Raw genomic sequence first — 11,745 nt, forward strand, 5'->3', positions numbered from 1 at the left:
GCACACAGATAAAAATATAAAGCAGATACGAGATCAAGTGCCCGAATAATTTGCCATTCTGGGCCATGAGAAAAGCATCAGAGGCAGTATGAAAGCCCACTTACGGCAGACTTATAACCATAAAATTAAATGTGAAGCCCAAATCCTCTCAGGTTGCACAATGTGTTCCTCTGGCAGGTTAAACACCAAAGAGCAAAATCATCTCTGACCAACTTCACAGAAGCAATATTTGGGGGGGTACATTACAATAAACTAGTATTATTGTTACATTCTTAAGTCATAAAATTCATTAAACTAAAAGTACTCAATTTTTTGTGAAATATATAGACATTTAACCCCCACCCCCCCCCCCCCCCCCCCCCCCCCCCCAACATCAAATTCAGACCTATGAAGTCAAGACTACATGCTGGTTATCTGGTGAGAAGATACTACGCTGATACAAGGCAGTGTGGTTCATGGTGTAAAAGAGCCACACACACCTTCCTTCCAGATGTCCAGCATCAGCTCCCATTACTTCTCTCTCTGTTCAGCATAGACTGGAGCAGCGATCCCAACCGGTACCATGCAAGCCACCTGCTGCTACCATCTTAAAAGAACTCCAGACCTACTGTGTGCACAAGCCACCCCATATAATTGAAGGCCAAGCAAACTGGGGCTTTTATACCACCTGACCAGCTTCATCCCTGGACCGATCCTCGGCAGGAAACATCCCCACCTCACTGAGCTCCAGCCCCACATTCCTGGCCCTTTCCTCACCAGACGGAAGGACAGGCTCTAGAAAGGCATACCCCCCTTAATCTGCCGAGCCACCTGCTCCTCTGGAGTCTCCTCTTTCTCGCTGTTGCGCTCCTTATTCCAGTCCTTTAGCCCTTCCGGCAGGGAGGTGTCCTCCTCCATGCTCCCAGTACCTTCCACAAATTCCTCGTATGTTGACTTCTCGGCAAACGGCCTATGGCCAAGCAGCTCCAGCATGTCATTCTTGTCCAGCACCTCCTTCTCCAGGAGACGCAGTGCCACCTGATGGAGCACAAGAACAACATTCAATCACTTTAGCTCTAGACGAGATCTGTGATTTAATTTTTATTAAAAGTTCTGTTTTGATGACAAACGTCCAAACAAAATCAACAGCACCTCATACCCATAAAATGAAATAATAATCTTTAAAATAAGAACTTGCAATGGAGCAAAAACAAATGCATGGATCACATTTATAATCATTATCATCCAGAAGAGATATCAGGAAACTAGTAACTAGTACCTTCTCAACCTCTGGCTTCTTCTCCTGTAGGAGCTTCTGGGTGCGCTCGTAAGCTTGGGTGATGAGGCAGCGCACCTCAGTGTCAATAAGACGGGCCGTGGCCTCGCTGTAGGGCTTATCCAGCACCATCTCTCCCTGCCGGGGCAGATCGAAGGAGACCTGGCCAACATTCTCGTTCATTCCAAACTGCACAATCTGCGGATGGAGCCATCAGATGAAACCAACAATCAGTGAGGACCACAACACTGCTAACAGCGGCAAAACATATCCCCCATTTATAACCTTACACAAAGCGTTAACTACCTGGGCATAGGCACTCTGGGTGACCTTTTTCAGATCGTCCTGAGCCCCGGTGGTGATGCGGCCAAAGAAGATCTCCTCTGCAACACGCCCACCCAGCGTCATGCACATCCTGTCCAGCAGCTGCTCTTTGGTGTACAAGTACTGCTCTTTGGGTAGGTACTGCGCATACCCCAAACCCTTACCCCGGGGGATGATGGACACCTGTTGGTTGTTGAACAAGACATAGCAGATGTCTCTTTAGTGAGTTGACATTCCAATGCACTTTAGTGCAAGGGTATTTCCAAAAACTGCTGGAAAGGACGCAGGAATCTGTGCTGCGGTGATGAAGGCAGGGAGGGATTATTTTAATGAAACTTGTAAATAATCTTCACATCCATTCGAATGTGTTGAATGGACTTTTGAAAGTGCAGTGTTATTGATTGTAAAATATGGGTGGATATGATAAAAAGGCTACTTAAAAAATACAGAGCTTGACACTTTATCAAACACAGCATATTTAAGTCAGTTTAAGTGTAACTAGCTCCATCAGAGGGTCTGTGTGTGATAATCTACAATGATCATTTCAAATAGAAAAACACTCATGTCAGGGGGCAGATGCCCATATTTAGTTTTACATTCTTACTGACATCTAGACTGATGAATCATGGCCAAAACATACAATAAATAAAATTACTCCATATCAACTAGTAGTTGATCTACACATGTAGTTGGCAAAAAGCCATACAGCAGCATCCAAGCAATTATTCCAATGATCTTCAAAATATATCCAGGCACATACAGGGGTTCCCGTCAAAACACCATTATTTTCCTGAGCAACCCCCTCAACCCTGAGGGGGTCCCTGTAACTAGTCATTCTGAATAAGGGCATATGACTGTAAATGTAGATTCTATTTGTACCTTGAGCAGAGGGTCGGCATGTTCAAGAAACCACCCAGCTACAGCATGACCAGCCTCATGATATGCCACAGTCTTTTTCTCCTCAGGCTGAAGGACCTGAGTCTTTTTCTCCAGACCTGAATTCAGTGGAATCATGGGAATTGTTTTACATCTCCGCTTCCAAAAACACAATAGAAGCTTGTGTATGTTTGTGAAATCCTTGCGATCACCTCCAATGACTCGTTCTATGGCCTGTTCAAAGTGCTTCTGATTGATTGCATCAGAAAGGTGACGAGCAGCTATAAGTGCAGCTTCATTGCAGACATTTGCTATGTCAGCACCTGCAAAAAAAATGAATCAGAATTCCCTTTCACATAGCAACACACTCACCAACATTTGCAATGTTTTGGCCCAATCTGGTTTAAGCTTGTCAAGTGATCTTATTCAAGTAACTGATGCATTAATCGAAATGTTCTCACCTGAGAAGCCGGGTGTGAGTGCAGCCATCTTCCTGGCCAGTGAATCTTTATCAAGCATGGTAGCCAGCTTCAAAGGTCTCAGATGCACTTTGAAAATGGAGGCTCTGCCTTTGATGTCTGGGGGACCTTCACAAATTTGAGATTAATGATGATTACAATGTAAACAAATGACCAGTGGTTTGCGACATTCAGAGGTAGTTAAAAGCAAGCACTGTGAAAGCTACATCTAGTTAAAGACTATGCACAAAAAGATGTGTCAATTTAGTGAGATGAGGGGATTCACAGAGATCAGTAGTATATGGTAAGTTGTTGAATAAGTTGGGTTTTTTTTTTTGTTTTTTTTTTTAATGGTACTCAAAGGCAGTCGGTAATTTTTTTATGTTTAAAAATCTAATGTTTTCAAATGCCTTTTGTGCCTAAATTGTATTGGGCAGAGGCAGTGTTACAAGTATTCACAGTCTAATCTAAGGAAATTTAATTCTGATGCAACTGGAGTGAAGTTGTACTCAGCTCCACCAAACCAAACATGCAGACAGATTATCAGTTATTTTTCAAAACTCTGTGTGTCATGGCATCTTTTTTTCCCCATTTCGCCATGTGAAATGAGCAGATGCACAGACAAATGTGAATTTCGCGTGTGCTGCATTAACATTAACTTATGATATATGTAGTCTTTCAAATGCATAGAATACATATATCATATGTTTTGCCTATATTATGCCATTCAAACAGTCATATGATATACTGATCACACAAAACAGTATTTTTCAATATCGTTACTAGCATTCAGTCTTACAGTTTTCAGATTCAGGGAATTCCAAAGACTTAATCTGTGCCAAAAAATAAAGGTGGTCTGAAGCCACAATCCTGAGCAAGACACTTTTAAAAAAAAGAAAAAAAAAAAAAAATTCCTCCAATAAAACCCTTAACCCTGAGTGTCTCAAGGATGACTGTCCCTAAACCTACTGATAAGTTGTTCTGGATAAGGGTGTCTGATAAATGTTATAAAGAGTAATTAATGGCATTTCACTAAAATTATGTAAAAATTAGACAGAGCCACAATAAAACCACTCGACTTTTGATACTTAAGTTCATTTGAAGGCAAATTCTTTTTATCTTTTACTCCAGTAAAAATTTTATTGGAGGAATGGCCTGCTGCCATCAGGGAGGAGACTGCGGAGTCTCCAGGCCAGGACCAGCAGACTGAAGGACAGCTTCACCCATCAGGCGGTCAGGAAAATCAACTCCCTCCCGGCTCTGCCCCCACTCCCCTCACTCCCCTCTTCTGCTCCACAAACTTTCTGAACTCTAAATCACACAAACTGACCATGCACCAGTCACTCTGTGCAGCTCTGGTCTGCCATCTACCTCACTTTCACTTCGTCACTTTAAACTTAAAACTCTGTTGCACTATTGGTTTTTGCACTCTCCTGATGTTGCACTCTCCACCATGTGCCCTTATTTGCATATGGTGTTTTTAAAATTGTATATTGTGCCTTTCTTTTTAAATTGTATTTATACTCTGTATTCGTTACTGTTACTGTTTTTGTATTTAATGTTATTTTTATGGGTCAGAGAGTAACGTAATTTCAATTCTCTGCATGTCCTGTACATGTGGCAGAATTGACAATAAAGTTGACTTGACTTGAAAAAAAAAAAAAAAAAAAATTTTACTGGAGTAAAAAAGTATGTTTCTGTAATTCATCTATCACTGACAGAGATTCAAGTATAAAGCCACTCTCTGTCTTTTATAGTGGCTACATAACAGTGAACATTTGGTAGAAGAGGTCCGTACCTATGTAGATCTGTCTGTCAAATCTGCCAGGTCTCAGCAGGGCTGGATCCAAGATATCTGGCCTGTTGGTTCCCGCCAGCACAACAACATTTGTTGCCGTGTTAAAACCTATTAAACAAGAAAATAAGTAATTTCAGTATGTAGCATAAATATTAAAACATGATTCTTAAAAATTACGTGATAATTTGAGGCCCATTAGGACACAGTTTGATTTCTAGTTCACTTCCCTCTGTATACAGTTCTGTAAATATAATTATAGTGTGAGCATATTTGTTAAAAAAAATAGAAAAATAAAGTAACACTTTACAAGAGTGATTTCATTTAACACACTGGCTTTGCAACAAGCCAGTTTTAATTAGAAGATTAATACCATCCATCTCCACCAGTAGCTGGTTGAGAGTGTTCTCCTGCTCACTCTGCCCTCCAAAGTTCCCTCGGCCACGTTTCCGCCCAACAGCATCAATTTCATCTATGAAGAGGATGCAAGGCGCATTTTTACGAGCGAGTACAAACAGGTCCCGTACCTGGAAGACAGAACAAAAAAATTATATTTATATATATATATATATATATGAATTACAACATCGGACACAAATTTAGGAAAGGTACCTGTACCTGTGTACTGAAACACACTGAGAGAATAATTTGTGGTCAATCACGTTCTGCACCATAAACTGTTCAGTCTCAGTCAGGTAGGAAATAATACTACTTATGTGAGAATTATACCCATACGTTACAACAACTATTGTAAATCAGATCTAAGAAGTAAAGTACTAAGGAACAAAGCTAAACAAAACTACTAATTTATGAAACAGTCAAGAGTGTGCAAAATCTTTACATACCCTGGCTGGGCCCACACCAACAAACATCTCCAGAAACTCAGAACCATTGACAGTGATGAAGGGGACATTGGCTTCACCTGCTGTTGCCTTGGCCAGCAGGGTCTTTCCTGTGCCAGGAGGACCGGTCAGAATTGCACCCTTAAAGATAATTCATTGATGAGAGTATACAAAGAGCTCCAGAAGACCATGATTTGAAAAACACCAACTTAATCACATCTTTCCATTAACCAACCTTTGGGATCTTGGCCCCAAGATCCTGGTACTGTTTGGGGTTTTTGAGGAAGTTGACAAACTCCATTATCTCCAACTTGGCCTCCTCACAGCCAGCAACGTCCTTGAACTTAACGTCGATCTCATCACGGAGCACTTTTGCTGTGGTCTCGCTGACGCTGAAGAGTCCACCCATACCTCTGCCAGGGCGACCCGCCCCTGCGGGACCACGGCGAAGCATGAACAGCAGGAATCCTATGATCAATGCTGTAGGCAACATGTTGACCAGGAAGGACCTGTGAAACATATAACAGAAATTGGAAGAGCTTCGTTGGCCCCAAAAAGTTTGAAATTCGTTCTTAATTTTGCACAAACCCTAGTTGAACCTGTCCCTATGGCTGGGAGATCAATGTTTGACAAAACTGTGATCAGGCCTTAAAAGAAAAACCCAACCTGGCCTGAGACCAACAGATTCAGACCCAAAATGAGCGGGATTAAAACATTATCGCCAGAGACTTGCCTCCGATTTACCTCCTAACCATCCATTTTCGCATTTCTCTCAAAATAATGAAAACGCATTACCTGGCGATGGTGGCCAAGAATTGCAAATCAAATTAACAATTTAACAGTAAATTAATTAATAATTAATTTACAAGCAGGAAATCAAATGGAAAGGATAGGTACAATAGACCTAGAAGGTTCGTGTTTGCTGACCACTCGTTTATCTCGATCCGACCCAGACGTTATAATAGAAATTGAGCCTGCACCTAACCAGACACTAGATTTTCTGAACCATACCCATCATTCTCTGTGGAGTAGACCACTGGCAGCCTGTTCTCTCCTTCAATACCCATCTCCAGCTGAGCAGTCTCCAGGTTGCGTTCAAAGGTGTCCACACTTCCAATGTTGAACCACACATATTGCTGGGAAGAGGGCAAGATTTCGAAAGCAATCAGAATAAACAAATGCTCATTATGTTACATATATAGGTTTACATGTCTAATGGATTTGACACACCAACTCTATTCTACCGGCCAGTTCTTGAACTGAATCAGGTGTGGTGTAATAACACATTCACCTATGAACCAGAAGACCCAGGGTCAAACCCCACTTCCTACCATTTTGTCCCTGAGCAAGACACATAACCCTAAATTGCTCCAGAGTGGACGGTCCCTGTAACTACTGATTGTAAATTGCTCTGGATAAGGGTGTCTGATAAATGTCGTAAATGTGATGTAAATATGTGCAAAACGGGTGCTCTTCAGGACCACCAATGGAGTCTACTAATTTAGATAGTCTTCTTTTAGACCTGTGTACACATTGTGAACATTTAATCATCTTAAACTAAAACTGAAACTAAATTTCTTCCACACTATCATTATCCTATGGAAAGTAATTTAGCAAACTTAAATCACAAGCATAGTTTGAAAGCACCACATATTATTTTATAATAATAAGTCTATTCTGAAATTATGTTGCCCTGACTGCCATGAAACCAACTCTAGTCTCTAAGATGTGGTGGTAGTTGCAGAAATCCCAAAAACAATGAACCCCACTGTATTAAATTAGCAGCACTAAATTGTGAGATAATATTCTACCATGTTAATTGTTTTACCAATGATAATCTCCTCTGGTTTAGGGCACTGTGTACCTACTCATTTAGTGATGTATTGTGAAAACACAACCTCCAAAGACGACAGCCTTATAGATGAAATTGTCAATCTGAAGAGATGGACTGCACTCTGCTGGTCAACATAAGCAATACTCACTCCATCAGCCGGGGTCTTCCCAGGAGAAAAGACCACTTTCACATAACGTTTGTTCACAACCTCCAACCTGTCAACCTGGATAGAGAAAACGAAAGCAAATATTTCATATATATGAACCAAAATATGAAAGGCGCTATCAGTGCTGGGGAGGATTATTTGACGCATTTGTACCAAAACTTACAACTCCTTTGGATAAATACTGATTGACAAAGTCTTTCCAGGTAACTTCTCTCGCTCCATCGCGGAAGAAGTAGTAGGCAATCGCTGACCAGAAGGCCGCACAACTCAAAAGGCACAGCCGAAAGTCTTTATCATCCCACGGAATATCACCCTAATCATTTAGAAAAGAACAAGAAAACAAAGGAGGTGACTTTTCACTTAAATTAGACAGGACAAAAAAAAAAAAAAAAAAAAAAAAGAGAGAGCACAATAAGTTCTGGTACAATTCAATAGAAAAACAAGGAAATCTTTTAAGGGACTTTTAAAAAGGATAAGGCTGAAAAAGTTAAGAAATTATTTTGACATGGGTGTGTATTGTGTAGAACATTACAGTTCAGAGGTTTAGGGTCATTTAGAAAGGTCCTTGTTTTTATAAAAAAAAAAAAAAAAAAAAAAAACAAACACTCCAGTCCAGACATTGTTCATGTGGTAAATTACTCTGGTAGGTGGAAATGTTTCATGGTGGAATATCTGCATGCATGCGTGCGTGCGTGTGTGTGATTCTCATATATATATATATATATATATATATATATATATATAAAAAGAGAGAGAGAGAGAGAGAGAGAGAGAGAGACTTTTTCAGCAACAATTAGTCTTGAAGTCCAATCGATGCTGTGTTCAAACTTACCTTCAAGAGACGAGCGTACCAGGTAGAATCATCTTTTCGTCCTCCCCTTTTCCCTCCTCCACCTGAGCTGCCCCCACCACCTCCACTTGATCTACCAGAGGCCTTCTGACCATTGGCAGTCTTGGCCTCTGTGATGACATACGAAGTACAAAGAATAAGGCCTAAAAATAACCTAAGGCAACAAATGTTTCTAACCATAATTGGACCTAGGGGTGACATTTTTGAGCACTTCTGGGGTACCCCCATTAAATTTAGAATAGCCAACTACTACAAAGTAAAAAACAAAGCATCAATGTATACATTTGGATGTATTTTTGTATGCAATCTAATACTACTAAAGTGAAAGTGAAGTGATTGTAATTGTGAAACACTGCAGCACAGCACACGGTGACACAACGGAACGTGTCCTCTGCTTTTAACCATCACCCTTGGTGAACAGTGGGCAGCCATGACAGGCATTCAGGAGCAATGTGTGGGGACTGTAATTTGCTCAGTGGCACCTTTTCTGCAATACCCAGTAAAAAGCTTGACAGCACACTGGTTAGGCTATTTTAGTAGCAGATCGGCCAGTGTGGATTAGGAAAGGTGATGCACTCACCTTTAGCTTCTGTATTAGCAGCTTTAGGCTCACTGGTTTTAGGACTGTTCTTGCCATTAGGGAAGTACTTCTCAAATCCTGCAAGGAGGAATAATAGTAAAAAAAAAAAACTAAAAAAATCAGTGGTAACACGAGGTCATTTAAACAGGCAATAAGGTGAAAGGTCATTTTCTGCTAAGCCTAAAGTATTAACAACAAAATACCTTTTGGTGGTTTGGAACATAGTCTTCTGTACTCGCCCAGAAAGGTTGAAAGAAAGGATGCCTTTTCAGGTTCCAATGAACAGTCAGCTGCAGTTGAGGCCTTCATTGAGGATAAAATGGGAAAACATACTTAAAAGTAATCTCTCACATACAAGGGTGGCCAAATTGATTAATGGTTTTTTTTCTACATGATCTAGATGATAAAGATGATGAGACAATATTTGTTAAATGTATGTAATATGGACATTCACGTTGTGAATCATTTAGCTTTTGTGATGCTATAAAACTGAATAAAAAAAAAAAAGTAAAAAAAGTCAGACATTTTTGTATGTGTAACAAATACACTCCCTCACAGCCATTGATCATGTGATCATAATTAAAGATTATTTGTGGCTGTTGCAACACTTACTCCCACATTATGAAGGACTCACACCACCCCTTACACACCCTGTTCTCCCTCCTACCGGTTCCACAGCATCAGAACTGTAACTGATAGACACTGCAAGAGCTTCTTCCCCCAAGCAGGCAGAGCTCTCAATGCACTGCCATCACCAAAACACTGTTAAACTCAACAATCAATACACTTCCAGCCTTATGCACCTCCCAACATCTCATCCATTTTGCACATCTCAATTCACATTGCACATCTCTGCTCTTTTTGCCCGTTTCTATTGTCTTGTGTGTTCTGTTTGAAATATCAAACATATCCACTTACAAGCATACTACATGTTATCGTCCTGTTTGTCCTTGTTCAGTGTACAGAAAAAATTTAACTTTTCTTTTATAGTCTGTACAGCACATTACGTTTTAGTTAGTATAGTAAAACATGCTCGTGATGTCTCCAGCTAATCACCTGCCACGTTCAACTAACACAGCTGATATTATGGCAACAGTGCGCTTACAAAGGTTTTACAACAACAAAGCTGTAAATATTCCAGCAAATCACTGCTTATCAACCAGAGTGCCAGAGTGTGATTAGCCTGAAATTAAAACAGAAAAATGATGAAAGGTTTGTGTGAATATTTTGGCTGGTTTGGCCTTTTAATGAGAACCGTGGTGCTCTGTGGGGTTCACTGTTGAGGAAAAGGTTTTGAAACACCCCAGGGCAAGTAGATTATGTCACATTATAGGGGCGATTGAAGCCTTGTGGGTAACGAGACCACAAAGTCACAGGTTCAAACCCCACTTACTACCATTGTGTCCATGAGCAAGAGATTTACATTCAGCATCATTTATCAGATGTCCTTTTCCAAAGCGACTTACAATCAGTAGTGACAGGGACAGTCCCCCTGTCTTGCTCAGGGACACAATGGTAATAAGTGGTTCATAGTCTTCCAGTTCATAGGCGAGTGTGTTATGCAGTAGGCTAATACCACCAAATCAATGCACTTCCATCACCATAAGACACTTAACCAGGTAACTACTGGTTACTCACTTCTTCTTAACGAAAAAAAAAAAAGAAGAAAGGTTAAGGAAGCGTTCCTGTAATCAGAAGGTTGCCGGTTCGATTCCCGATCCGCCAAGGTGCCACTGAGCAAAGCACCGTCCCCACACACTGCACCCCGGGCGCCTGTCATGGCTGCCCACTGCTCACTCAGGGTGATGGGTTAAATACAGAGGGCAAATTTCACTGTGTGCATCGTGTGCTGTGCTGCTGTGTATCACATGTGACAATCACTTCACTCGCTCTGGATGAGGGCGTCATGTGAACGGTACAAAATGTACCGTACACGATTACAGGAGAGCAAGCAGTTCAGTGGAGTTGAGGCAGGCGTGTCGGCCGCTAACAGGATTGCACGATCGTCTCTAATTTGACCCAGACGCGTTACGTGCAGGTAAGGTCGCCGGGCGCCGGGGACGCGGGGACGCGCGTCGCGCTGTCAGCCGTGGAGAAATGCAGCGGTCCAGCTAGCTGACATGTAAACAAGGAACGCAGCGTCAACGCTCGAGTCGAGTTATATGCGCCAGAAAAGCATGCAAAACAAGCGACGACACAGCGGGGGCAACAGGGCACCCCATACACACACCGCCGGCGTGCTAACCGGGCTAACGCTAGCCCCGAGACCTACCAGGCGCACGCTGCACGCAGGCCTTGCGTGCGGGCCGGTCGGGGCGTGGAAGAGGGTCCTGCAGCCCCTCGACAGGAACAGGTATCGGTGGGCCATCGCGCCCACCGCGCCGGACTGGCGTTCACGACAGGAGGGGGTGCGCGGCGACGGCCGACGTGCTCTCCGCCATCATGAGTTGCGCTTCGAACGTCACAGCCTGGGAGTGCGAGCACTTCCGGTCGCCGAATAGTTTTTTTTTTTTTTTTCCCCTTTTTATTTGTGACTTTTGTGTAAGTGTGTGAATGGGCAAATTCAATTTACACTTGAGCTAAGTGGTATTTGTAGTATCAATTCCTAGACGACAACAGTATCTATAACTGATTAATTCACTCCTTACATGTGTAAGAAGGGACATGTTTGTAATGTCCGTATGTTTGCCTTGTATTAACTTGTCTTTTAGGTCTGCGCATTGATCTTGGAGAGGCGCAATTTTGCTCATCTATGCGTCTGATTT

General features: G+C 41.9%; 1 protein-coding gene across 1 annotated transcript; it reads right to left on the minus strand.

Moving 5' to 3' along the window:
* Positions 1 to 359: 359 nt before the first annotated feature.
* Positions 360 to 11,456, minus strand: afg3l2 (AFG3-like AAA ATPase 2). The gene is made up of 17 exons (XM_028978454.1): positions 11,253 to 11,456; positions 9,184 to 9,283; positions 8,981 to 9,058; positions 8,383 to 8,510; positions 7,714 to 7,863; positions 7,533 to 7,607; positions 6,562 to 6,686; positions 5,786 to 6,059; positions 5,554 to 5,691; positions 5,082 to 5,235; positions 4,712 to 4,819; positions 2,917 to 3,042; positions 2,668 to 2,778; positions 2,459 to 2,574; positions 1,562 to 1,762; positions 1,259 to 1,453; positions 360 to 1,017 (listed from the first exon to the last, which is right to left on the minus strand). The coding sequence occupies exons 1-17, from the start codon at positions 11,346 to 11,348 to the stop codon at positions 775 to 777; spliced, it is 2,418 nt and encodes an 805-aa protein (XP_028834287.1). The 5' UTR covers positions 11,349 to 11,456; the 3' UTR covers positions 360 to 774.
* Between the last annotated feature and the right edge of the window lie 289 nt (positions 11,457 to 11,745).

This window comes from Denticeps clupeoides, chromosome 4 (genome assembly GCF_900700375.1).
Source record: "Denticeps clupeoides chromosome 4, fDenClu1.1, whole genome shotgun sequence".
Lineage (NCBI taxonomy): Eukaryota > Metazoa > Chordata > Actinopteri > Clupeiformes > Denticipitidae > Denticeps > Denticeps clupeoides.

Bases quoted from the DNA above. Each gene is read 5' to 3' on its own strand.
- afg3l2 (XM_028978454.1), bottom strand. From the start codon at position 11,348: ATGGCCCACCGATACCTGTTCCTGTCGAGGGGCTGCAGGACCCTCTTC. The intron at 9,059-9,183 runs GTATTTTGTTGT...TCCTCCTTGCAG, and splicing joins ATGTTCCAAACCACCAAAAG to GATTTGAGAAGTACTTCCCT. The intron at 2,779-2,916 runs GTGAGAACATTT...TTTTTTTTGCAG, and splicing joins ACTCACACCCGGCTTCTCAG to GTGCTGACATAGCAAATGTC.